The sequence below is a fragment of the Panthera pardus genome, unplaced genomic scaffold (assembly GCF_024362965.1).
Source record: "Panthera pardus isolate Hobbes unplaced genomic scaffold, ASM2436296v1 HiC_scaffold_7, whole genome shotgun sequence".
Taxonomy (NCBI): domain Eukaryota; kingdom Metazoa; phylum Chordata; class Mammalia; order Carnivora; family Felidae; genus Panthera; species Panthera pardus.
The window spans coordinates 46,052,228-46,079,586 of NW_026527002.1; the positions used below are offsets into that span (position 1 = coordinate 46,052,228).

A 27,359-nucleotide genomic window follows, 5' to 3' on the forward strand; every position below is an offset into this window, starting at 1 on the left:
CTGCTCTCCAAAGCAGCTACTCTACTTTACATTCCCACCAGCAATGTATGAGGGTTCCAGTTTCCCCACATCTTGCCAATACTTGCCGTCATTTCATCTTTTTGATTACAGCCATCCTACTGGGTATGAAGTAGTAACTCACTGTGGCTTTGCTCTGCATTTTTCTAATGACCAACGATGTTGCCTTTAAGCTTTTTAAGCGTCAACCACCACATGTCTACCATGATACTGAGGGGCAGGAATAAGATAGGGCAACGAGGTAGTACAAGTATTAATAATTCAATCTCTGGGGGCACCTGGGTGACTCAGTCGGTTGAGCGTCTGACTTGGGCTCAGGTCATGATCTCACAGTTCATGGGTTCGAGCCCCATGTCAAGCTCTGTGCTGACAGCTCAGAGCCTGGAGCCTGTTTCAGATTCTGTGTCTCCCTCTCTATTAGCCCCTCGCCCGCTCCTGCTCCATCTCTCTCTCTCTCTCTCTCAAATAAACATTAAAAAAATAAAAAATAAAAACAATTCAATCTTTGGGGGCACTGGGTGGCTCATTAAGTGTCCGACTCTTCATTTCGGCTGGTCATGATCTCACAGTTCGTGAAATTGAGCCCCAAGAAGGGCTCTGCACTGATAGCATGGAGCCTGCTTGGGACTTTCTCTCTCCCTCTCTCTCTACCCCTACCCTGCTTGCATGTGCATGCTCACTCTCTCTCAAAAATAAACATCAAAAAAAAAAATTCAATTTTTTAAGAACTGGCTTTACACAATGCTATAAATAATACAAATCCTTATGCTAAAGGAAATGACAGGTATGCGAAAAAAGCAGGAGTAAATATTTCGTACTGAGCCACTCAAATGACTAATTACACGTACTACTTAGCTAATAAGTAATCACAACTGAGGCAAAATAAAGCTAAAAGTATACTTCTGACAAGAAGATGCCAAGAAACTGGCTATTAACAAAATATAGCAAGGAAGGTCCCCAAAATATACCAAGCAGAAACACATTCTTGGACATTTTTCACGGCAAAGAAGCTTAAAGTATTTGTGAAAATAAACTTCAAGTTATCTTGGAAGAGCATATTTAACAAATAATAGATAACTCAATGTTATTATGTTGCTTATAGCATTCTGTCAATCCGGGGTACAAAGGTGTGAGAAAAGGGCTTGCCAAGGTATCTCAATGTATCTTGGACTTCCTGCTTATTTTATCTACTTGTCAGCTTCTAGTGATAACTCATGAGGTGCCATGTGCTGTTCTAGAAGTAAAACTTACTCTGGACAGCAGTAAGTTCTTGAAAGTATCTAAACAAATAGTCCTAAGCTTGAGAGTGGAATTAATGGTTCCCACAGAGTACACCAGCCAGCACATGAAGAGGAGGGAAAGCAATCATGGGTACAAAGGAATCAAATTAAGGGTCAACTATAAAAAATAGAGATGATTCCATTAGCACTCACAGAAACCATGACCCCAGCAGTCTACGTGGACCATATTATCCTATTTCCCAGTCCGGATCAGTCAAGCTACTGGGTCAACAGCTGATGAGGGCCCTTGAAATATATTCTTTTGAAAATTTTGGGAGGGGACGATACTAGGTGCATCATCCTTCCTACCCTGTAGTATCTGGATGGCTGAAACTCCATGGCGGTCAACCAAAACCCATGCTAGTACAACTCAGTCTGGCCTACTAACTTTACCTGATGAGCCAGTGGGGCCAGGAGTTTCAGAGCTCCCTGAACTGTACTGTAAACTGCTTCTAGATGAGAAACGATGAGACGCTAAAGACCCTGTCAGTCACCACATCTTAGCTTCAGTTTCTTACAAAAGCCCAAATTTCATTTGTTCCAACTCATGGGAGGATCACTTTCATTTTCCCATTACAGAATTGTGTGTTAAATCTTAATTTCCCTCCTCCTGTTTTTGCTTGTCCTCAGCACTCCACTTTCCTGCCTTTGAAAGGGCCTTTTTGGTCTTAGTTCTAATACTGTCCAAGTTTTGAGGCTTATCTTTCTCCCCATTTTCTGAATTCCATTCTGTTTGTGACCTGCACTTAAAATTCTCAAACTCTTTGCTTCCCTCCCTAATACGCAGCTCTTAACTACCTCTTCTCTCTTATGCTGACAATATTGCAGGATTCCTTGCACGGGTCTAACAGAACATTACATGCATGTGGGCATGTAGTCCTTTCTGTTAATAGTTTCTCAATTGTAATCTGGAGCCATACGGACCTATATAAAGTTCAAAGAAAGTATCAAAGCTCTGTACTTGAAAGCAAATAAATAGAAAGCTCACAAAGTTGTCATAAAAGATCTAAGGACTTAAAGTGGATTGCCCCTTAAAAAATTATATCGTAAGTACCTTTCACTCTCAGCTGTCTGCATGGTCTCCAGTTTTGAGTGAGTTCCTCTGTTAAATCCTTTTACCTCTTGTTCTTCCAAAGATTCCAGCAATCGGATGACATCTTTATTCACTCCTCTGCGCTTTGCCAGAACTAAGGGTGTAGCACCTTGATGATTGCTAAAAAAGTTCATACATATAAAGAGGTCATCGTAACAGCTGGACTGTATTGTTAGTACCCATTTGTGTATATCTCAGTGATAAGGCACAGGCCAAATTAACTCAAAATTAAAGCGCAGTGCAGAACCAATAGTTGAACTAGAACTTGAATTTTGAATTAACCTATTTTTTTTCTTATAGGGAAAAAGGAAGAATATACAGGTAAAAGTGAATAAATGAGAATAAATAAATGAAAAAGAGAGCTGCTTCTTAGAAATTAATTGGAAAGTTCCAGATTCTAGATTCACTCTTATCAGACATTTATATTTTATAGCAAAAAAATACATTACAAAAAGTCTAAGAATTAAAAACAAAAGTCTAAAGCAACCAAATAAGGTTCAAATTCCAGCTGTGTGACCTCTGTCTTTGTTTAAACTCTTCTTGTCTCAACTAATTCATCTGTAAAATGAGGATAATACCTACCTCAAGAGCTATTCATTCTAAGGATTAAATGAGCTAACGTTACGTAAACACAGTGCCCGGTCCATAACAGATTTTCAACAAATGTCAGTTCTTTTCTTCTTTTTCCTTTGTCTCACGCCACAATTAATTGTTAGCAGAACCTCACCACTATTTTCATAAACAAGCTTGCACTGCTTCTGCATAAACCCAGAAGTCAGCCTCTTGTTTCCGCACTCCCCTAACAAGATTACCTTGTCCTCAATGCCTTTTTGAACTTGTCACTGCAGCTGATCAATGAGAAAGCAGAACCAACAGACTCTGAGATTGGACCACTGGTTGACAACCTAATGGAAAGAAATGACTAGACTTCAAAAACCACAGAGAACTTACCAAATATCAATTTTGAGCCCATTGGAAACTAAGAATTGAATAGTGTCCACATGGCCACAGAGATGAAGAGCTGTGTTTCCTTGATAATCTGTGGCCAGAAGATCAGCACCAAATTTATGCAACAGCTGGCAGATGTCTACATTCCCTCTGGCTGCTGCAAGGTGAAGGCCTGTTCTGCCCCTGCTGTCACGAATATTTGGGTCAAAGCCACTTTCCAAAAGCCGCTTGGAATAGTTAAAGTCTCCATCAATACAGGCTTGTAGCAAGGGCACATTAGTTTGAGACGAATCGTTTACAAAAACGTAGGACATTATTCTGATGTGGTGGATGGAATATGCCTGTAACGAAATATGAGGTAAGTGAGATTCAGTAAAGCCAAACTAAATCAAGACAATGAAGTCATTTAGAAAAGCACTATTTCTTATCCTTCTTGGCCTCTTGCCTCTAATAACTTACCTCACCAAACAGAAACAACAACAAAGTTATCAATTATATTTTATTTTCCATTAAAATGCCTTTTATTCATATCCATTCAATCAAAACCGCAACTGAATTATTCTAAAGCTCTATTTCGTTTTTCATTATATAAAAAGATTAAGAAAGATTTTCAAAGTTAAAAAGATATAATGGCTTAGATTTAGATTCATTGCATTGTCAGAAGACATATATAACATTATCCTTAAACTTTAAACACATGCTACTGCTGATAGAGATTTCTTACCTAAAACAAAAAAAATCCTCTTTCACATATTTGCCTCTTATCATAATTGAGATATTCCATATGGTAAACAAAACTATCTGCTCAAAAGTTAACTAAATCAGCACGAAAAAAAACAATGAAATAACTTAATTCACATTCAATAAGGACCTGCTAAATGTTGTGTCTATAGCACAAACCTCTATTTTCATAGAAAGAAAACAGCTAGGAAGAGCAATAAACTGAATTTAAAAATTGGAAATATCATGGAATCAACTCAGAGTGTCTTTCTTACAGTATCGATCCTATTCGGCTCTGTTCTGTGGTTATCTAAGTATCCGAATTTGCCAAACTCCCATTGCCGGAAAACTGAGAGATGAAAAAAACACAGGTCTGTCTGGGAATAGAGAGGCAGGGCAAAGGCAGCAATCCCAACTGTCTCCACTTTAAATTTCATCCATCTGAGTAACTCAGCTTTCCCAGCTTCACCAGTGTGTCCACACCTCTTTCACTGATACTTCCCTGCCCCAGCAATCTCTTGGTCTGTGTGTGTGTGTGTGTGTGTGTGTGTGTGTGTCTAACTGGCCCCCTCTTTGTTGCTTTAAGAAAAAGTTAAAGCCTGACAAAAGAAACCTTACTAAGAAATTGAAGAGAAAACAAACCCAAAGAAGAAAACACAAAGGCAGAGACCAATGTCTTTATAGACATGACTTCCTCACTCTACAGTGTGTGTGTGTGTGTGTGTGTGTGTGTGTGTGTGTGTCTAATTGGCCCCCTCTCTGTTGCTTTAAGAAAAAGTTAAAGCCTGACAAAAGAAACCTTACTAAGAAATTGAAGAGAAAACAAACCCAAAGAAGAAAACACAAAGGCAGAGACCAATGTCTTTATAGACATGACTTCCTCACTCTACAGTTACAAAAGCTGAGTCACAGACAATCTATCAGACAAAGTCTTTCTTTCTGGAACACGGATGGAACTGGATGTTAGACCAATCTATGCTTCTGTCTAACCTCAAGGGGATTCAGGAAAGCATGGCTACGGAGTTTGGTGAGGTTCTTGGCCCTCCTCCTTTTAGCCTGGTTTCCCAGCAGAGCCTCTGTCCCTCTAGACACAGGTTACTTTCCACTAGAGCTCCACTGCCTCCATGGGTTCCCTGTAACAAGGGGAAACATTAATACACGCTAAGGGCTTGCTCCAAGCCAGGCATCGCACCCAGGGTTCCCAGTAAATTTTGTTTAATCTTCCTCACAACTCTATAATAAGGGTTATTATATTGAATTTTAATAAGGAGTCACTGAAGGATTTCAACCCAAGGAAATGGCATGGTCTCATGATATCAGTCTTTCGGAAAGATTACTCTGTTGGCAACAGGGAGAGGCTAGATTGGAGGCTAGATTCGAGGTTGGAGACAGGGAGATCAATCAGCTGGTCACTGTTGAAATCTAGGGAATAAATGATGACAGCCCGATCTAAGGCAGTGGCAGAAAGAAGGGAGCACACTGGAGAGGGACAGAAAAATAGCATTAGCTCAACTTAATGACCCACTACATATAAAGGGTAAGAAGCAGTTGTTAAGGATAACTCTAAATAAGTGGGAAATCTGCTTATGATTAAGAATTACAGAGATCAAGATAAAATAAACTTCAGATTATGCCACTATATAACAGTTTTTAAAGAAAGTAACCTGTTGAGAAGAAACTACTCATTAAAATAGTCAGGAATTCTCTTTGGGGGTGCCTGGGTGGCTCGGTCGGCTGGGTGTCCGACTTCAGCTCAGGTCATGGTCTCACACTCTGTGAGTTCGAGTCCCCCGTCGGGCTCTGTGCTGACAGCTCAGAGCCTGGAGCCCGCTTCAGAATCTGTGTCTCTCCCTTTCTCTGCCCCTCCCCTGCTCATGTTCTGTCTCTCTCTGTCTCAAAAATAAATAAAAACATAAAAAAAAAAAAAAAAGAATTCTCTTTGAACGGTAACCTCCTTATTTTCCCCTATAGTATTCACTGGATTATTATCATAAAAAAGGAAAAGCTATCTGAAACTTTTCAAAAAGTAAAATATCACATATCAAGAGCTTTTCAAGAGATAATGTGTTTTGGTTAAATTCTGTAAGAATAGACAATGAAAAACAAGCTACTTGGTATTTTTGGTTCAAACACAGTACGAATTCTTGTGGTTTAAAGACTTGGGATTCTTTTGAATGTTGGCTCAGTTAAAAAAAAAAAAAAAAGCCTTTCTTGTTTATTTTTTAAGTGAGAAGAAGTGTGGTGCATTTTGTGAGTTTTTCTGTGTCCTTGAGAAACTAACTTTGCCCCCAGATTTAATAAGGCCAATGAGAGATAACATTTTTCATCTTGATCACATAACTGAATCTGCCATAAAGCAAGGCATCAAAGCTTTCACATATTATGAGGAAGTCGACAGTAGAAAAATACTCACGTAAAACTTAAGATTAGATCTTTTTTTTCAGTGGTCACCCAGCAGTTTCTCTGAATTCTTAAGAAGGTTCAACAGAATATCCAGAAATGTGCTGGCAAGGATCTACAGTAAATAGAAAATTTAGTTATAACAAGGTTGTGACATGAAGAAAGTCTAGCTGTTTTATCAAACAGAGAAACTAGTGGGGCTATGAAAATCTATGGGTAAGGCCTCAATTTGTGAGGCTGGTAAAATAACAAGTAATAAAGTAATGAAAAGGGAGGACTGAAGGACTTATTAAGGAGTGGCTCTGTCGCCCACAAACAAGAAAGCATGGTCAGAAAGATAAAAGAAAAAGAATCAAATTATGTGCCATCAGTAGAGGACAAACTGGGCTCAGAAAATTCACTCCAAATAACCGGAATGCAGAATGCATTTTTTCACATTATAAATGGTGGCTAGATCTCAGAGTAGCACACAAAGGCATTTTTAGAAATAAAATGCTATTTGCAAGGGGGGAGGGAGTAAAAATAACCAATACTTATATTTAAACCAAACAGGATATATTTAAGGAAAAATATTTCTAATCCATCCTGAATGCTGGTACTTAAATCTGCCCACGAGATTGTCCCCTGCCCCTTTTGCTGTTCAACATGAAAGAAAAATTGGCTCAAATCTGCCTGCAATCTTTGCCATACACCAGATTCTGCTCCTCCTGAAACATGCTGCTGCCTGTCCTTTATGCTCTTGCTGGGACCCACTCAGGTTTCCCCTCTGCACTCAGGGACATCTCGAGTGCCTGGTCTGCCCCACTGTACTCTACTCTTGAGGGATGATGGAAGTAGGGTCATGCACAGACAGTATGTCCACAGCATATCAGTGTTAATTCATTAAACATTTACTATATGCCCCAAATATGGCAGATACTACACTAAGTGGTAGGATATAAGTACAAAATCTCAAATTTGTAGCTCAGGCTGAAATTCAGGTTAAGCTTTTAGAGGTCATTCATGCTGTTATCAAATTCCTTTAAGTAAACTTATATGCAAATAATTAATGGTATTTTTTGAAGCTCCATTTAAATACATAAGTCAGGTTGCATCATAAGGGTTATCAGCGCTAGGCTGGAAGATGAGGACTGACAAATTATATGTACCATTTTAGACAAACTTCGTATTACTGAGCCACTTAATCAATTTGCTTTAAAATTCTGAGTTCACCCACAGTGTATATCTTTACTTTCTTTTTTTTTTTTATTTTTTTTTAACCTTTATTTATTTTTGAGACAGAGAGAGACAGAGCATGAATGGGGGAGGGTCAGAGAGAGGGAGATACAGAATCCGAAACAGGCTCCAGGCTCCGAGCTGTCAGCACAGAGCCCGACACGGGGCTCGAACTCACGGACCGCGAGATCATGACCTGAGCCGAAGTCGGACGCCTAACCGACTGAGCCACCCAGGCGCCCCTCTTTACTTTCTTATTGTAACAACTGGGGGTTGAATCTTCATGACTCGAGCTTATCTCTAATATATGATTTTTAATGTTAAAATGGTGCAGGTGTTAGTCTGAAGATAGTAGGGTTCACACTATGAAAAGGACAAAGTTTGCTTCTCATTTGGAGATAGAATTATAGATTATATAGTTACCCCCTCAAATGACCCATTAAATTCACAAGAAAGTTGCTAAACTTTCTTGGTCAGTAGAAGGGAAGTGGGTGGGGAGGATGGGTGAAATAGGTGATAGGGATTAAGGAGTGCACTTGTGAGGAGCACAAAGTGTTGAATGGAAGTGTTGAATCACTATATTGTACACCTGAAACTAATATTACACTGTATATTCACTAACTGGACTTTAAATAAAAACTTAAAAATAAATTCACAAGAAAGTTCCTTTAAATTCACAGGAAAGACAATGCTTCTGCCATTTTCTTTTGAAGACAAGCCCCATAAGACAGTACATTTGATCAAATTACAGATTTATTTATGTGATTTCAAAGTTAATATCATACAAATGCATTAGACCTAATTACACTTGAAACCTGAAAGAAAATGTCTGGACCCCAATTAGACCTTAATCACTAGGAATCTATTAATTGCTTCTCCAGAAGTTATAAAAGTGAATAAAATTGAGAACATCTATTAACTATTATTCAAGGGGTGAGAAGGACTAAAGATTTTTTTAATTAAACTTTTTGAGATAATTGTAGATGAAGTTGTAGGAAATAATACAAGGAGATCCTGTGTACTTTTACCCAGTTTCCCCTGGTGTTGGTATCTCACAGAACTATAGTATAATATCACAACTGGGATACAGACATTGATAGTCAAGATACAGAACATTTCCATCACCACAAAGCTCTCTCATATTGCCCTTTTACAGCCACACCTACTTCCCTCCCACCCCCACCCCCTTCATCCCCTGGAAACCACTATCCTGTCTTCTACTTCTACAATTCTGTCATTTCAAGAATGTTATATAAATGGAACCATACAGTATGTAACCTTTTGGGGTTGGTTTTTTTCACTCAACATAATTCTCTGAGGATTCATTCAGGTTGTTATGTATAGCAATAGTGTGATTCTTTTCTGTATCTGAGGAGCATTCCAGGGTATGCTTGTTTAGCCATTCACCTTTCAAAGGACAAGGGTGTCACAGCTTGTTTAGCCATTCACCTTTCAAAGGACATCTGGTTGTCTCCAGTTTGGGGTGTTAAAGCTTCTAAAACATTCGGGTACATATTTTTATGTGAACCTAAGTCTTCGTTTCTCTAGGATAAATGGCCATCAGTGCAAATTGCTGGTATGGAGGCTTAAGGATTTTGGACAAAAGACAGTTGAGTCTGAAGGTACCTATTGTCCCCATGCAAAAAACAAAAAACAAAACAAAACCAAAATCAAAACAAACAAAAAGAATGTAAGGTCTTCTTTGGGATCATCTGTCTGGGTGACTCAGGCAACCAGGACAGTTAAGAGGTTATTTATGGAAGAGTTTGTTGGACCAAGCATTCACAAGGGTCCTGGTATTTACCAAAGGTAGTGTGTAGTAAGAACCATTCCACAAGTAGAGTTAGAAACACTAATGTGTGAGTATGAACAGGGAACTAGTATCTTTTGAGATTCACAGAGGGCTGAGTCTATTCCCCTGTGAATGAATGTAAAAGCTGAGCATAGTGAAGATTTCTTTTCAAGGTAGGAAAAGCAGGAGGGAGAAAGACAAGATACAGTCTGACTTTCCTGAGGGACTACTGTTAGGAGTGTGTAATACTCTAGAGGCAATTTTTTACTGTCAGAGGCTGTTAAAAGAACTTCGCTACTTCACCCAGAATGTTATCTGGACCTAGACTGCCTAGGTTTGGACTCCGGGTCAGTTGTATGACTTAAGCACTCAAAAGATAATAGTTACTCCCCTCCCAAGGACAGGCACAGCTCTGGGGAGACAGTTCTCTACTGTACTGAAGAGAGCCTGCGTGGAGCCTTGAACATTGATCCCCTGGTAACAGAGCACCGTCCAGCAATGGGGTGACCTCTAGTGGGGAGTAAAGGCCTCCAAGAAAGGAAAAGAGAACGGATTCCTGGCAGAGGAAAAATCCACAGGAATGGTCAACAGTGGGAACACTCAAGCCCCCCCAAATCCTCTAGTTGTTCACCATAGCCTAGTTCCTAGTGTCCATGAGAGACAGTGACTGGTTCAGAGACTAATTCCCTGGGACTGTGAAAAGCAGGACTCTGGGGGTAAGTCTTGAAGGGCTGGCACGGCCTAACATTTAAAACTCCTAACTCCATGCTCTGTGGCACCACCTAAGAGACTTCATGGGGCTGGAGCCACTCATCCTTTGGGATGAGGTAGTCACCTAGGTGTCAGTAACAAGAGCTCCCAGCACCACACAGTGCTTGTCTCAATCCAAATAACAAAACAATAAGGAGGTTTTAGTGGAAGCATGTGAGTCACTGACTTGATGGAAAGTTCTAGTTAATAATCTTTCTCTTTTATATTTTTCTTTTGTTAATATTGGATCACATCTATAGAACTTTAAGATAGTATTCTTGATGGTTAAGAACTAATGGAGAAAATCTGTTGTATTTTAATATATACTTATTAAACCTAACTTTAAATTGTTTTTCTATATCCAATATCTACATACATAATGTATTGATTTATTTTTCATTTTGAAAGGCCACTGGGAAAAGGCAAGACTAAGTGCTACATTCCTGGTTCAAATGGACTGACATTATGCTTACATAGCAACTTTGATCAGAGATCAAAGCAGCAGACACTTCAGCAAAATGCACGGGAAAAATGGCATACCTGGGGAGAGACGCATTTTCGGATCTGACTGCCTACATTTTCTAATGTCAGAGGGAAGTACTAAAACTGAGCGGTATACAGCAAATGGAAACCCAAATCTGGATTCTCTATACCTCATGTGGTTATTCTTAACCTTTTAAAAGGATACGGTTGTTTTAAAATATAAAAATAACCTCAAAGAACCATAAAATAAGAACTTCCAATGGAGTCATTAAATCCGAACTGCTAGCACTTTAGAATGACTGTTCTTAAAACCCAAGCGCTGCACAGATCCACAGATAGTGGGCAAGGAAAAAAAGCCGTATCTAAAAGAAATCTAGCTCTGTCCAAGTAAAAATTTTAACAAAAATTTAATTCCTTCCCAAAACATTAATCATGTGTTTCTTGTCTGCTTATCTTCAATAGCTATGTTTCTCTAATAGAGTGCTCTTAATAATTTCCAAGGCTCAGAGAGGTTAGTGAGTCTAAGGCCGCACTGCTGGAAGTGGCTTCAAATTTAGTCTGCAATATCTCGAATAGGCCGTGCCACCTCTACACAATTAAGAAAATCAGTAGAAAATGGTTCATACAAAGCTTAGTTGTTTGTTCACAACTGCTTGCAAAACTTCCTGCCAGAACTCGTCTCTAGAATGCAAAAAATGGATCTGATCTGTGTATCCTTGTAGATGACATAGTGCCTGGCACATTTTTTTTGAAATCTAGACTTGGGAGAATCTAAGAATTCTTTGTGGATTATACACTCAATTAAGTTCATCTTAACAAGATTTTAAGGTAACATTTTTTTCTTATGACTAATTCTACATTTTGTTACAAATTTTTACAAAATATGAATATGAGCAAAGAGAAGAAAATAAAAGTTACCCATAATGCTACCTACCAACTAAAAATAACTATTATTACTATTTTGGGTGCTATGATCCTCCAGCCTTTTTTCTCTGTATGAATATATATTTACTGTAAATACTCTAAATACTCTAAATACAAATGTTAAACTTTTTTACTTACTGTATTGTGAACATACTTCCATGTTACCAGTCTTCCAAAACAATTCTTAATTTTTAATTTTTAATGGTTACATTCTATAATTTTCCATAATTTTATTAAATTCCTTAGCACATTAAAAAAATTTTTGTTCCGTATTTTTCCATTACACATATTTACGCTGACATTTTAAGCCAATCAAAACAGTCTAAGAGAGTTTTAAAATAACATTTCTGGTCAAAATTTGACTATCATAATGGGTTCACAGGCAATGCACTTAAAAGATGTGACACAGATGGATCTGGCTATAACATCTGGCCGTGGAACTAGTCTAATTTATGAACAGTTTTACTTTGACAGCAATCCTGATGCAACACTTGCTTTACTCACTATAAAACTTCAAAGATTCTGCTGTTCCGTTAATCTTAAACTACAGTTCACTTTAGTTAGGATCCCTTTTATAGAATCCTTGTATATCCATTTTTTTGGAAGCTGTCTTAGAAGACCCTGGGAAATAAATTCTCATAGATCATATGATGAGGATCTCAATTCTTAACCTTTGAGGTATCTGTCCAAAATAAAGGCAAAATATATGGATATTTATTTTGAGCTTCAAAAAAGGAAAAGGGTAGCCCTCTTCTGAAAGCATGGAAGTAAATTTTTTAAAAAGAACTGAGAATATTACCCTTTCAGGATACTGCAGCACCATGAAGAACATGGGAAGGAGGAAGTTTATAAGTAGAACCTTCTGAATTTTACTTCTGAGTCTCAAAAATAATTGACAGAAGTTCAAAGAGTAATTTTAAGATAGATCTGGATCTGCTACAGATACATTTTTACTTTATATGTAATTTTGTGGTATTTCCAAGTCTAATTTGATTTATTTAAGATCCTTGGGCCGCCTGGGTAGCTCAGTCACTTAAGCTTCCAACTCTTGATTTCAGCTCAGGTCAAGATCTCCCGGTCGTGAGACTGAGTGAGATTCTCTCTCTCCTTCTCCCTCTGTCGCTCTCCACTTATGCACACACTCTCTCTCTAAAATAAAATTCTTAATTCTGTGATTTCTTCAATTACTTCATAATTAAAGCCTTATTAATGCAATAAAGGTGAGGTTGATTTGAAATGTGTGAACTACAGAATGCTACTAGAGGCCAGTTCATTATTTTTAAGTCCATATAATAATTGGAAGTAGGCTAATCAGGTATTACTTAGTAGAGGTTCTTAGGAAAGAAAACTTACTGATAAAAAAAACAAGGATTTATTTATATGTCTGCTATTACTATGCAGCAACTGCTTAGCAATATGAGATAGAAAATATTTAACATTTACTAAGTTATTACATTCCAGGCACTATTTAAGTGTTTTTCCTGGAATACCTGGTTTCATCCTCATATAAACCCTTAAGGTAAGTATTATCATTATCCTCATTTTATGGGCAAAAAAACCTATGGCATTAAGTTTGGTTTCATAAAATTCTTTTCCATACAATGAAATAGTTTGGAAACTTTTTCCTCAAAGATTACATGAAGGGAAACATTAGTCTACCCCACACACTCTGAATTAACTCCTTTCAAACATCTCATGCAAAGTACAGTTTTCAAACTGCGAAAAAAACCAATAAATACCTGGAAATGTTTCTTTACAGGAAGTATTGATCACATGCTTACAGGAAACATTCAGCCATACATTATGAACTAACTCTTTGCAATCATCTCAAAATAATCCTTTCTAAGTGTGAGAAAAACAACCACAAAATATTTGGAAGTATTTTCTACTTTATAGGAAGTGACTAAATTCCTGGACTCATTATTCTCAAATATCTCTTACTCATTGGGATAATGAGAAAATGCTTGTCTAAACTTCTCTTTCTCCATCAGAAAATAAAAAAACACCAAATAAGGATTTCCGATATATATTTCCTCTGATGTTTGTATTACTTATAGTTTTGCATTATTAAAATTTAGTTACAATTAAACTTTTGAAAAGATATTGGCTTAAAATAAATAAAATTAATTGTTTCCAAAGGGTGTACTGGTATCCTGGATATTTTATTCTATTCTAACACTTTTCAGTATTTTCCAAAATCTTTACTGTGCAATTTTACCCCGTTTAAAATTCTTAGCAAGGGACCTTCCCCATAGGAAGTCTTCAGCTTATATTTTGTAATTATATAATAAGTATATTAAATAAGCACTGGGAAGTCAATCTGAAGTCTTTCATGCACATGTATTATTTTTGTAATAAAGTGATTTTTAAAAATATCAGTTTTATCTACAATAGCAGCACTTTACTTATATGACCTAATGGTGCCACCTTGTGGGCCACCTGGGCTTCAACTGCAACTTTAGCATCTAGGACGGGAATAAAGCAAGAGGGAGTGCCTTGTAAGTTTCTCTTTGTTTCATTTCATTTTTTTTAAAGTTGTTTTTTAAATTAAGTTTCTTTATTTATTTTTAGTAATCTCTACACCCGATGTGGGGCTCAAATTCACAACCCTGAGATCAAGAATCCCATGCTCTGCTGACTGAGCCAGCCAGGTGCACCCCTCTCTTTGTTTCATTTCACCGTTACTTACCATTATAATTCTCAATAATCCTTAATTAGTGAAAATTCAGAGTTGGGATGAAGCTCAATGTTCCTTTTAAAAAAAAGTTTAGGGGCGCCTGGGTGGCTCAGTCAGCTAAGCGTCTGACTTCAGCTCAGATCATGACCTTGTGGTTCACAAGTTCGAGCCTCACCTAGAGCTCTGGGCTGACAGCTCAGAGCCTGGAGCCTACTTCGGATTCTGTGTCTCCCTCTCTCTCTGCACCTTCCCCGCTCGTGCTCTCTCTCTCTTAAAAAAAAGTTTACCTAACGTAATGCTGTACATCAATTATACCTCAATTTAAAAAATTAATTTTTAAAGTAAAATTAAAGTAAATTAATAGTATAAATGACGACTCTAGGATTATTCAGAAATCTAAATCTCAAACCCACCATAGCAGATTTCGTTTACACAAAACTGAAGTGCTAAAAAAATGATGTTCCTACTTATTCATTTATTTGGTGTCACTTAAAAAATACGGGAACTACAACTTTTTTTAAGTTATTCCTTATTTTCTAAATAGTTCACAAAATTTAAATCAGATTCACATCAAATAGTTTGAAGGCACAAGTGTTCTCAGGAGAAACTTAAATTCTTCCACGAAGTTTCTACAGCCAGGAGGCCCATTCAGGATTATTCAACCCAATCTCCTTATTTTACAGATAAGGATACTGAGAACCAGAGAGGCTGTAACTTCATAGGCTACTTTACAAACCAGCCCTTATTCTCAAGGTTCTAGCTCCACTCAGGATCCACAGTGAAAATAAAACATATGTCATCTACACAACATAATGTTTATCACAATTCTATTGTCATCTGTCCCCACCTTATGCTTTAAATTGTGCACCAGATGGGTGCTAGCATGTCCTGCACCCTTCATGCAAAATACCCATTCTAGTGACACAGGGTGGACAAGGCCCTCCCTACGCCCTGCAACCCCACAGAGGATCCAGTAGACATCTCTGAGGTGTCCTCTGGTTGCGTGTGAAGCTATATGAATCACCGTAGTCTAGAGCTCCATACTGCTTACATTTACGGCCTAAGACAACCCTTAAAATGCAAGAGCTCCTTACACATTATTAGACCCACATCCTACCCGACTCATTTCAACTTCCAGGGGCCCTGGTAAATAAGGAGACACAATGAAAAACCAACTGAAGAGAGACTAAGGAACCAACTTGCCAAATAGCCTCTAAAAATGGCATGGTTATTTATAGGCAAAAAAGGGCCACCATTTGGGGTGTGAAGCATTTCCTATTTCTCCCTACTGGAAATAAGAATTGAAGTTAAGAACTTTGGTAGGAAGCGAGTAAAGGGTTGAGAAGTGTCTGAGACTTTAAAGGAAACCTTTGTTTCCTTTCCTGCCACCGCTTCTTTGGACTGGAGGCAACCTATTTTGGGAAGGCATCTTCTGATACCCAGAGAAGAGAAAGTAGAGAGTGACATACTTAGAAATGACTCTAGGTTCAAGAAAGAGAAATAGGGACTTTTTCCCCCTAAATTTTCTAGGCCAGTTTGTGAGGATAAAAATAAGGATTACAGGAAGAAGTTGTTTTGGCGGGGGCTTTTCTCGTGATGCCACTTAGGAACCTAAGATGTGGGGAACGAAGTGGGAAATGCCAATATTCTAAGGCACAGCTGAATCAGCAGTCCTGATAGCTTGTTCAACAGCATAGTAATCCCAAGTGAAAGGGACAATGAATTATAGCAATCTTCTTTCCGACTGAGACCTGGCCCCCAGAAAGCATCTCCTGTTAAAATGGCAGATCCATGAGTTGGCTCAGTTTAAGTCTATGTATTCAGAGTTCCAGAGAATCTTTCAGAAATGGGAATAGGGCTGGCAAATCCCTATATCAGTTTCCTAAGAAACTATTTTTGCAGACTGCCCAGAGACCTACCAGGTCGCTGTGACCAACGTGAGAAAGGGTGGTTAGTGACTAAGGATCTCAAGTTTTAATAGCAACATGACTCTTGATATAATTCCCTTGGTATGTCCCAAGACATAAATACTTAAAGGTTTTAAAAAATAACGCTAAGCTCGACAAAAATGTATCATGAAAAATACTTAAAAACAGCACTAAATACTAGCACACCAGGATGCTGAGAACCAGTACCGTAGTTATTAATGCTAGGCACTTTACATTTAAAATTTAAATAGACACAATAGTGGACAACGTAGTTTAATATACAACAAATTTCTGTCTGTGTATGTCTGTTGCCAGATCTCTATTCTGTTCTAATAGTCTACGGGATATACATGTGCCAACATCACACTGTTTTAATCACTTTGGCTTCATCATAGTTCTTGGTATCTTATGTGGCAAGTCTCCCAACCTTGTTCTTCAAAAACATTATAACAATTATTTGCCATTTTCTATCCCATCTGAATGTCAGGATTATTTTGTCATGTATGACAGAAACCTTACTGGAAATTATATTTACTGCAAGTCATACCCAGATAACGTGGAATATCTGGATATTCTTTGGTACCTTTGAATACATTTTTATAATTTTCTCCATTAAGGTCTTATACATCTTTTACAAATTTTATTTTTAAATAACTTACTGCCTTTATTTCTGCTTATGATTGAGGTCTTTATTACAGTTTTGTTATTACTAGTACTAAGAATGAAACTGATACATGTGTGTTGACTCACATCAGCAAACTTGCTGAATTCTTACTAACTCTATTAATACATTTATAGGTTCTCTTGAATTTTCTTTGTTGAATTACCATATCACTTACATAAGTACAGTGTGTTAGTTTAAAAACATGCCCGCAAATTCTTTACTACACCTTTCTTCAAGAGGAGGAGTCAAAATCCCCTCCCGAGTATGGGCTTATTAATTCACTATTAGCAAATAGGATATGGTAGAAGTGGCTTCCAAGATAGGTCATAAATTAGACAATGAAGCCTCCTCTTTACTCTCTCATGGATCATTCTGAAAAAAGCCAGCTGCCATGTCATGAGGACACCCAAGCAGTCCTACAGAGGTTTGTGTGATGAAGCATTGTCACTAGACAGCAAGGAACTGAAGCTCTTTGCCAACAGTCACGTGAGTGAGCCACCTTGGAAAAGATCCTCCAGACCCAGCCAAGCCTTCAGATGACTAGCCCAGGCTGAAATCTTGACTGAAATACTCTGAGTTTAAACCATTCAGCTAAGTCACTTTCAAATTCATGACCCACAGCCACTGTTAACCTTTGTAGTTTTCAAACTTATTGGCATAAAGTTATTCATTATATACTCTCATGACTAAAAAAATCCCTATTATATCTGTATTGTTTCCTTTCTTGTTTCCGGTGGTTTTCTTGGTGTGTGTGTGTGTGTGTGTGTGTGCTTTTCCTTGTTTTTTCTTTCCTAGATTGTTATTGATAGAAGTTTGTATAGTTTTTTAAAAAAAGTTTTTAATGTTTACTTTTGAGAGAGAGACACAGAGCATGAGTGGGGGAGGAGCAGAGAGAGAGGGAGACACAGAATCCGAAGCAGGCTCCAGGCTCTGAGCTGTCAGCACAGAGCCTGATGCAGGGCTCGAACCCATAAACCGTGAGATCATAACCTGAGCCGAAGTCGGCCGCTTAACTGAGCCACCCAGGCACCCTTGTATATTTAATTTTTAAAGAACCAGTTCTGCTGTTTTATTGCTTCTGGTTCTGGTTTCTCTTTTGTTAATTTGTTATGTATTTATTTTTTCTACTTTAAGCTTTGTGGTTTCTTTTTCTACCTTGATTTGTACCCTTAACTCACTTTTACTCTTCCAACAAATTTATTTAAATCTATAAATTTACACTGAAGTGTCAACTGGACCCTACTGATTTTCACATGTAGTATTTCACATTGTTGTTTAAATATATATTTTCTGCGATGTCTTCTTTAACCTATTAATTACATAGAAATGCATTTGAAATACCCAAACATGGGATTTGAAAAACTTTTTGTTAATTTCTAATTCATCTGCATTGTGGTAAAAGAAAATGGGCCTTTGGGCAAGAATTTATTAAAATTTATTGACTTCCTTTTGGTTAATGTGCCATATATATCTGAAAAGAATGTATGAATATTAGTTGAAGACAGGATTCTACTCTCGATATACATAAATTTGATCAATCTTGCTCCTTTTGTTGTGCAAATGTTCTATATTCTTCCAATATTTTGCCATCTGATATACTAGTTTCTGAAAGTAATGTTACAATTTCCCCCCAGGAATTGTGGATTTATCAGTTATTTCTGTAATCCCATCTAATTTTGGATTACATTTTGAGACTATATTTAGGTACATGCACCACTGCTCTATCTTCCTGGAAGACTTTTATTAATGTGCTTCTTTATTCCTATTAATGTTTCTTGTCTCAACATTTGACATTATTTAGCTTTCTATGTTTATAACTTTGGGGGAATATTTTTCTATATCAACCTTTATGTATAGCTTTTGTCTTACATGCATGTTTGGTAAACAGCAGGAAACTAGATTGCTTTTTAACTGTTGTGAAGAATTTTTTCCCATAGGTGAACTTAATCAAGTTACATTTTATATGATTTCTAACGTATTTGGACTTATGTCCACCATTTATTTTGTGTTGTCTATTTATTACCTTTTTCTTTCCTTTTTTTTTTTTTTTTTTTTTTTTGGCTTTTTTCCTACCATCTCTTTCATTATTATCTTTGTTTCCTTTTTTTTTTTTTTTTAGTTTATTTATTTTTGAGAGAGACAGAGAGTGAACATGAGTGGGGGAGGGGCAGAGAGACAGGGAGACCCAGAATCTGAAGCAGGCTCCAGGTTCTGAGCTGTCAGCACAGAGCCTGATGCGGGGCTCGAACTCAGGAACTGTGAGATCATGACCTGGGCCGAAGTCGGACGCTTAACTGACTGAGCCACCCAGGCGCCCCTATCAATCATATTCTTTTTCAAAAAATCCCATGCCTCCCCTCTGGATTCACTCTTCTCTCTAGCTGAAGTTCACTTCTCCACTTCTTTCAATGAGGATCTGTGAGCAGTAACCTGTCCCAGTCTTTGCAAATTTGCAAACGGCTTGATTTTGACTTTATTCACTTGAGGTGATCATGAGGCTGTAGTTGCTAGTTACTTTGCATTAGCACCCTGAAGCTCTCGCTCTAATGCTTCCAGGCATCTATTATGGCCAGGAGATGTCTGCCTCAGTCTAATTGTCGTTCTTGTGTAGGAATGTCTTTTTTTCTTTGGTTTAAAATTTTTCACTTTATGCTTAATGTTCTACAGTTTCACTGAGGTCTATGTGGGAGGATTTATTTATCATGTTAGGAATTCATAATGTATTTGTAATGTAAAGCACTCATGCCTTTCTAGAATTCTGGCGAATTCTCTTCAAATAGAGCTTTTCAACCCTATCTTCCTATTAGATATGTGCTGGAAACTCAATGTTCAATTTATCCTTTACTTAGAAAAAAAAAAAAAGTTCTCCTATGCTACATTCTAGGTGCAGTTTGTAGCACCTTCTTCTAATTCACTTATGCTCAGGCTGGTTGGAGTCTAAATGGTTATCACACTTTAGAAAAGGATCTCGAGGGAGGCGTTACGGTGGTGGAGAAGTAGGGGGACTGGGATTTTCCTCCTCCCTCCAACACAGCTGTACTGAGGTCAAATCACGTGGCACATCCAGGGAATCAATCTGCAGAGTGGCAGAAGAATCTCCATAGGTGGAGGGAGACAGCTTGGCCAGACTGAGGTGTGTGTACGTGAATTGGGGGAGATCTCTGTTTTATCAGAGTAGGCACAGAGGAGAGCAAACCCCTTCTGTGGAGAGACAAAAGGGACCGGGAGACTGGAATTGCGGTATTGTGTTAAGACATGAGAAACACCTCTGTGGACAGCAGACTGCATGACTTTTCTTTGACGATGCCATGTGTGTGCTCCTGTGGGGGAGGGGAGCCACCCCCAGGGTGCAGCAGCGATCTCAGGGGCTCCCAGGTGCACTGGGAGAGAACAGACCCCTCCCTTGAGTATGGTGGGAAGAGGGTGTATTGCCTCCCCAAGGACAAAAGACCCTGCAGGCACCAGCCAAAGGCCTTTTATCGGCAGGGTTGAGTGGCGCTATGTACCAAAACAGGACCCAGTTGGTGTACGGCCCTTTAAGACATCGGGTTTTGAATCCTAGCCGAGCACCTAGGAGGCACAGGAGACTGTGGAGCAGGACAAGCTGACCGCCCACGCTACTTGTGAGGGTTGCCTGAACAGTGTGGTTTGAAACACCCAGTCTGGGGAGGAGAGATTGGGGTGTTGCCATTTTGATCCCCATCGCCAACATGGTGGGGTTTCAGGGAGCAGCAGAGCTCCCCCAGTGGAGGCGGGACACTTACATCAAACCCTGCCCCTCTTTGCCTGGTAACTGCTCACCTACTGGAGTAGGACTGACACTGAGCCAACCAGATGGCCTCTTCTCCACCGGAGCACAGCCACTGGTCCCAGGCACCAACAGACCACTGTCTTGCGTTTTTGTGTGTTAGTCTGTTTGTCTTTTGCTTTTCTTCTTTTTCTTTCTACCCTATTCTTTTTTTCTTTTGGAATCAGGCTCATAGTTTCTGATTTGGTTTTTGGTCAAATCTTATTATATATATAATTTTTTTTCTATTTTGTTTGTTTGTTTAATTAGGCATTTTTACTCTACTCTTTTTACACCTTTTCTATGTCTCTTTTATTTTCCTTTCTCTCTCTCTCTCTCTCTCTGCATTAAGCCTTATAGGTTTTTGGGTTTTGTTATTGTTGTTTATTCTCTGCTTGGTCTTTTTTCTGTCCCTTTCGTCTTTCTCTTTGTATGGGATCAGGCTCCCCACCCCCCTTCCCTTTTTTCCAGGCTTACTTCAACCAACAAATCAAAGCACACCTGGTGGAAGGTCCAAGCGCTCCACCACTATAAGCAAGGAGGAGTTTTGCAGAGGACTGACCGATTGGATAGAGCAGTCGCAACACAGCACACTGTGAAAAACACTTCCTGAAGTGCCAGGCCTTGGACAGTGTATGACCCATTTTTAATACAGTAGTACTTGCAGGAGTACTTGCAGTAGTATGTGCAGGACACATAACAAGCTATTAAAACACACAAAAGACAAAAACCTAGCCAAAATGATGAAACAGAAGAATTCTCTTAAGAAAATCCATCAAGAAATGACAGCCAGAGAATTTCTCAAAACAGGTATAAATAATATATCTGAACAAGAATTTAGAATAATAGTCATAAGACTAATAGCTGGGCTTGAAAAAAGCATAGAAAACAGCAGAGAATCTATTGCTACAGAGACTAAAGAGCTAAGAAATAGTCATGATGAGTAAGAAATGGTATAAGTGAGACACAAAATAAACTAGAGACAGTAACGGCAAAGATAAAAGAAACAGAGGAGAGAACAGGTGAAATAGATGATGATATTATGGAAAATTATGAAGCTGAGAAAAAGAGGGAATGGAAATTACTAGACCACGAGGGGAGAATTAGAGACCTAAGTGATTCAATGAAACAAAATAATATCGGTATCATAGGAGTTCCAGAAGAAGAGAGAGAGAAAGGGGCAGAAGGTTTATTTGAACAAATTATAGCTGAGAACTTCTCTAATCTAGGGAAGGAAACAGGCATCCAAGTCCAAGAGACACAGAGAACTCCTTTCAAAATCAACAAAACAGGTCAATACCACAACACATCATAGTGAAACTGGCAAAATACAAAGATAAAGAGAGAATTCCGAAAGCAGCTAGGGACAAACGAGCCTTAACCTACAAGGGTAGACACATAAGGGTAGTAGCAGACCTGCCCACTGAAACTTGGTAGGCCAGAAGGGAGTGAAAGGAAATATTCAATGTGGTGAATAGGAAAAATATGCAGCCAAGAATCCTTTATCCAGTAAGGCTGTCGTTCAGAATAGAAGGAGAGATAAAGGCTTTCCTAGACAAACAAAAACTAAAGGAGTTCATGACCACTAAACCTGCCCTGCAGGAGATCCTAATGGGGACTCTGTGAGTGAAAAGCAGCAAAGACTACAGAGGACAAGAGACATCACCACAAGCATGAAACCTATAGTTAACACAACGACACTAAATACGTATCTTTCAATTATCGCTCTGAATGTAAATGGACTAAATATCCCAATCAAAAGACACAGGGTATCAGAATGGATAAAAACAAAAAGAAAAACAAAAACAAAACCCAAAACAAACAAGATCCATCTATATGCTGCCTACAAGAGACTCATTTTAGTCCTAAGGACACCTGCAGATTGAAAGTGAGGGGATGGAGAACCATCTATCATGCTACTGGATGGCAAAAGAAAGCCAGAGTAGCCATACTTCTGCCAGACAAACTAGATTTTAAAACAAAGACTGTAACAAGAGATGAAAAAGGGCATTATATCATTATTTAGGAGTCTATCCATTATTTAGGAGTCAGCTAACAATTGTAAATGTTCATGCCCCCAATGTGAAAGCACCCAAATACATAAATCAATCACAACCATAAACAAATGTATACATAATAATACCATGATTGTATGGGACTTTAATACTCCACTTACAACAACGAACAGATCATACAGGCAGAAAATCAATAAGGAAACAACAGATCTGAATGACACTTTGGACCAGATGGATTTAACAGATATATTCAGAACTTTTCATCCTAAAGTAGAATACACATTCTTCTCGAGTGCACATGAACATTCTCCAAAACAGATCACACACTGGGTTACAAGGTAGCCCTCAACAAGTATAAAAAGACTGAGATCATATCATGCATATTTTCAGCTCACACTGCCATGAAACTTGAAATTAACTACAAGAAAAAAATGTGGAAAGCCTCCAAATACAGGGAGGTTAAAGAACATCCTACTAAGGAATGAATGGTCAACCAGGCAATTAAAGAAGAAATTAAAAAATATATGGAAGCAAGTGAAAATGAAAACATGACAGTCCAAACCCTTTGGGATGCAGCAAAGGCAGTTGTAAGAGGAAAATACATTGCAATTCAGGCCTATCTCAAGAAGCAAGAAAGGTCCCAAATACACAACCTAACTTTCCACCTAAAGGAGCTACAAAGGCAGCAGCAAAGAAAGTCTAAAGCTGGCAGAAGAACAGAAATAATAAATATTAGAGCAGAAATAAACAATATAGAAGCAAACAAAAACAAAAACAAAAAAACAACCACCAAAAAAACAACCAAAAAACCAATAGAACACATCAATGAATCTAAGAACTGGTTTTTTGAAAGAGTGAACAAAATTGATAAACCCATAGCTAGACTTCTCAAAAGAGAGAAAACCCAAATAGATAAAATCAGGAATGAAACAGGAGAGATGACAACCAACACCACAGCATATAAGCAATTATTAGAGAACACTGAAAAATTATATGTCAACAAATTGGACAATCTGGAAGAAATGGACAAATTTCTAGACACCCACACACTACCAACACTCAAACAGGAAGAAACAGAAAATTTGAACAGTCCCATAACCAGTGAAGAAATTGAACTGGGTATCAAAAATCTCCCAACAAATAAAGAGTCCTGAGCCAGATGGTTTCCCAGGGGAATTCTACCAGACATTTAAAGAAGAGTTAATAATTATTCTTTTCAAACTATTCCAAAAAACAGAAACATAAGGAAAGCTTCCAGAATGATTCTATGAAGCCAGCATTAACAATGATTCCAAAACCAGACAAAGAGCCCACTAATAAGGAGAATTATAGGCGATATCCCTGATGAACCTGGATGCAAAAGTTCTCAATAAGATACTAGCAAATCGAATTCAACAGATTAAAAGAATTATTCACGATGATCAAGTGGGACTCATTCCTGGGCTGCAGGGCTGGTTCAACACTTGCAAATCAATCAACACGATACTTCACATTAATAGGAGAAAGGATAAGAACCATATGATCCTGTCAACAGATGCAGAAAAAGCACTTGACAAAATGCACCATCCTTTCTTAATAAAAACCCTCAAGAAAGTCAGGATAGAAGGAACATACCTTAACATCATAAAAGCCATATATGAGAGGTCCACAGCTAATATCATTCTCAATGGGGAAAAACTGAGAGCTTTCCCACTAAGATCAGGAACATGATAGGGATGTTCATTCTCAACACTGTTGTTTAACATAGTGTTGAAAGTGCTAGCTTCAGTAATCAGACAACCACATGAAATAAAAGGCATCCAAACTGGCAAAACAGAAGCCAAACTTTCACCCTTTGCAGATGACATGATACTCGACATGGAAAACCCAAAAGACTCCACCAAAAAAACTGCTAGAGCTGACACAAGAATTTAGCAAAGTCACAGAATATAAAATCAATGTACAGAAATCAGCTGCATTTCTACACACCAATAATGAACAGAAAGAGATATCAGGGAATCAATCCCATTTACAATTGCATAAAAAAACATAAAATAACTAGGGAGAAACCTAACTAAAGAGGTAAAAGATCTGTACACTGAAAACTACAGAAAGCTTATGAAAGAAACTGAAGAAGACACAAAGAAATGAAAAAACATTCCATGCTCATGGATTAGAAGAACAAATATTGTTAAAATGTCGATACTACCCAAAGCAATCTACACATTCAAGGCAATCCCAATCAAAACTGCACCAGCATTCTTCACAGAGCTTGAAAAAACAATCCTGAAACTTGTAAAAAACTACAAAAGACCCCAAATAGCCAAAGTAATGTTAGAAAAGAAAACCAAAGCTGGAGGTATCACAATCCCAGGCTTTAGCTTGTATTACAAAGCTGTAATCATCAAGACAGTATGGTACTGGCACAAAAACAGACACAATGGAATAGAATAGAGAACCCAAAAATGGACCCACAAATATATGGCCAACTAATCTTTGACAAAGCAGGAGGGAGTACCCAATGGAAAAAAGACAGTTTCTTTAGCAAATGGTGCTGGGAGAACTGAACAGTGACATGCAGAAGAATGAAACTGGACCACTTTTTTACACCATACACAAAAATTAAATTCAAAATGGATGAATGACCTAAATGTGAGACAGGAAACTATCAAAATCCTACAGGAGAAAACAGGCAGCAACCTCTTTGGCCTTGGCCACAGCAACTTCTTACTTGACATGTCTCTGAAGGCAAGGGAAACAAAAGCAAAAATGAACAACTGGGACCTCATCAAGATAAAAAACCTCTGCATAGCGAAGGAAACAATTAGCAAAACAGGCAACTGATGAAATGGGAGTAGATACTTGCAAATGACAGATTAAAAGGATTAGTATCCAAAATCTATAAAGAATTTAACAAACTCAGCACCTGAAAAACAAGTAATCCAGCGACGAAATGGGCAGAAGACATGAAATAGACACTTTTCCAAAGAAGACACCCAGATGGCAAACAGACACGTGAAAAGATGTTCAACATCGCTCATCATCAGGGAAATACAAATCAAAACCACACTGAGACAACACCTCATATTGGTCAGTGTGGCTAAAATTAACAACTCAGGATACAACAGATATTTGTGAGCATGTGGAGAAAGGGGATCCCTCTTGTGCTCTTGGTGGGAATGTAAGCTGGTACAGCCACTCTGGAAAACAATGTGGAGATTCCTCAAAAAATTAAAAATAGAATTACCCTACAACCCAACAACTGCACTACTAGGAATTTATCCAAAGGATACAGGAGTGTGGATTCAAAGGGGCACATGCACCCCAATGTTTATAGCAGCACTATCAACAATAGTCAAATTATGGAAAGAGCCCAAACGTCCATCAACTGACCAATGGATAAAGATGTGGTATATACATACAATGGAATACTATTTGGCAATGAAAAAGAATGAAATCTTGTCATCTGCAACAATGTGGATAGAAATAAGCGAAATAAGTCAGAGAAAGATCACATGATTTCACTCATGTGGCATTTGAGAAACTTAACAGATGAACATAGAGGAAGGGTAGGAAAAATAAGATAAAAACAGAGGGAGGCAAACCATAAGAGCCTCTTAAATACAGAGAATATATTGAGGGTTGATGGGAGTGGGGTAAATGGGATGGGCATTAAGGAGGGCACTCGTTGGGATGAGCACTGGGTGGATTTAAGTGACAAATCACCAGAAGCTATTCCTGAAGCCAGCCTACACTTTTTGTTAGCCAACTTGAGAATAAATAAAATAAAAAATAAGTAAAAAGATAAAAAAGGATTTCAACTACTGTAACTTTTCATTTCTAAGAGTTCTCATTAATTCTTCATATCCACCTGTTCTTGTTACTTTTTGTTTCATAATTTACTGTTCATTTTTAATAAATGAATCCTTTTTCTCTTTCAGCATATAGACACAAGTCTGTTGGATGGTTTCCTAAAATTCTTTACATCAGAATTGAATTTGTGTTCCAGTGCTAAATATCACTGGATGAGTTTTTCTTAGCATTTGATCTTCATTCCTTTTGGAATTGATGCTGCAAGCTTATTTTGAGACAAAGGTTTAGTTGTTTCTGTTCCCCATTCCTCCTCCCCCTGTGCTTACTCCCTCTGAAAGCTGCCTCTGCCTTGCTACCTGGGAACGTAGTTCAGAACCAGGTCTTATAAAAGGTAAGTTTGAGCTCTTGTCTCTCAGTGATAGTGGGGCTATTACAGACTTAGTTCCAGAGCCAAAGTCCAGTTCAGTTTCTGGCCAGGAGACTGCCATGTTGTGCCTTGCCAGGTCCAGCTTCCTGAAGCCATCTGGTTCTGGCAGCAGCCAACAGTTTTACTGGGACTCCTCCTGTGCTCCGGGAATCTCTACCCAAGACCTTGACTTGAAGCTGTAACCCTACTTAACCCTACTCCACCTCTGCCTTGTGCGGAGCATTTTCAATCCTCAGCACCCAGCAGGAGCCAAATACTTGCCCACCACTGCCCACCTCCAGAACACCTGCAGCTCCACTTGTCACCCGGTGTTTTTACTTTACTTTTTGCTTTTACTTTTATAAAGGGAGTGAGAGAGGGAGGGAAAGGGAGAGGGGGGGAAGGGGGGAGTGGGGGAGAGGGGGAGAAGGGGAGTGAGAGAGAGAGAGAAGCAGGGCTCACCCCAT

General features: G+C 38.4%; 1 protein-coding gene across 4 annotated transcripts in view; it reads right to left on the reverse strand.

Moving 5' to 3' along the window:
* The window catches only part of ANKRD46 (ankyrin repeat domain 46), a 63,117-nt gene that overhangs the window by 26,013 nt on the left and 9,745 nt on the right, over window positions 1-27,359 (reverse strand). For 3 of the 4 annotated variants that reach the window (XM_019467981.2, XM_019467983.1, XM_019467980.2), the window contains exons 2-4: window positions 6,473-6,574; window positions 3,343-3,680; window positions 2,353-2,511 (exon numbers count right to left, since the gene is read on the reverse strand). In XM_019467981.2, the coding sequence (XP_019323526.1) occupies window positions 2,353-2,511; window positions 3,343-3,653 (470 nt within the window). In that variant the 5' untranslated portion in view covers window positions 3,654-3,680; window positions 6,473-6,574. Of the gene's footprint in view, window positions 1-994; window positions 2,223-2,352; window positions 2,512-3,342; window positions 3,681-6,472; window positions 6,575-27,359 lie in introns of those variants that run through there. The other variant, XM_019467982.2, reaches the window with a different exon arrangement.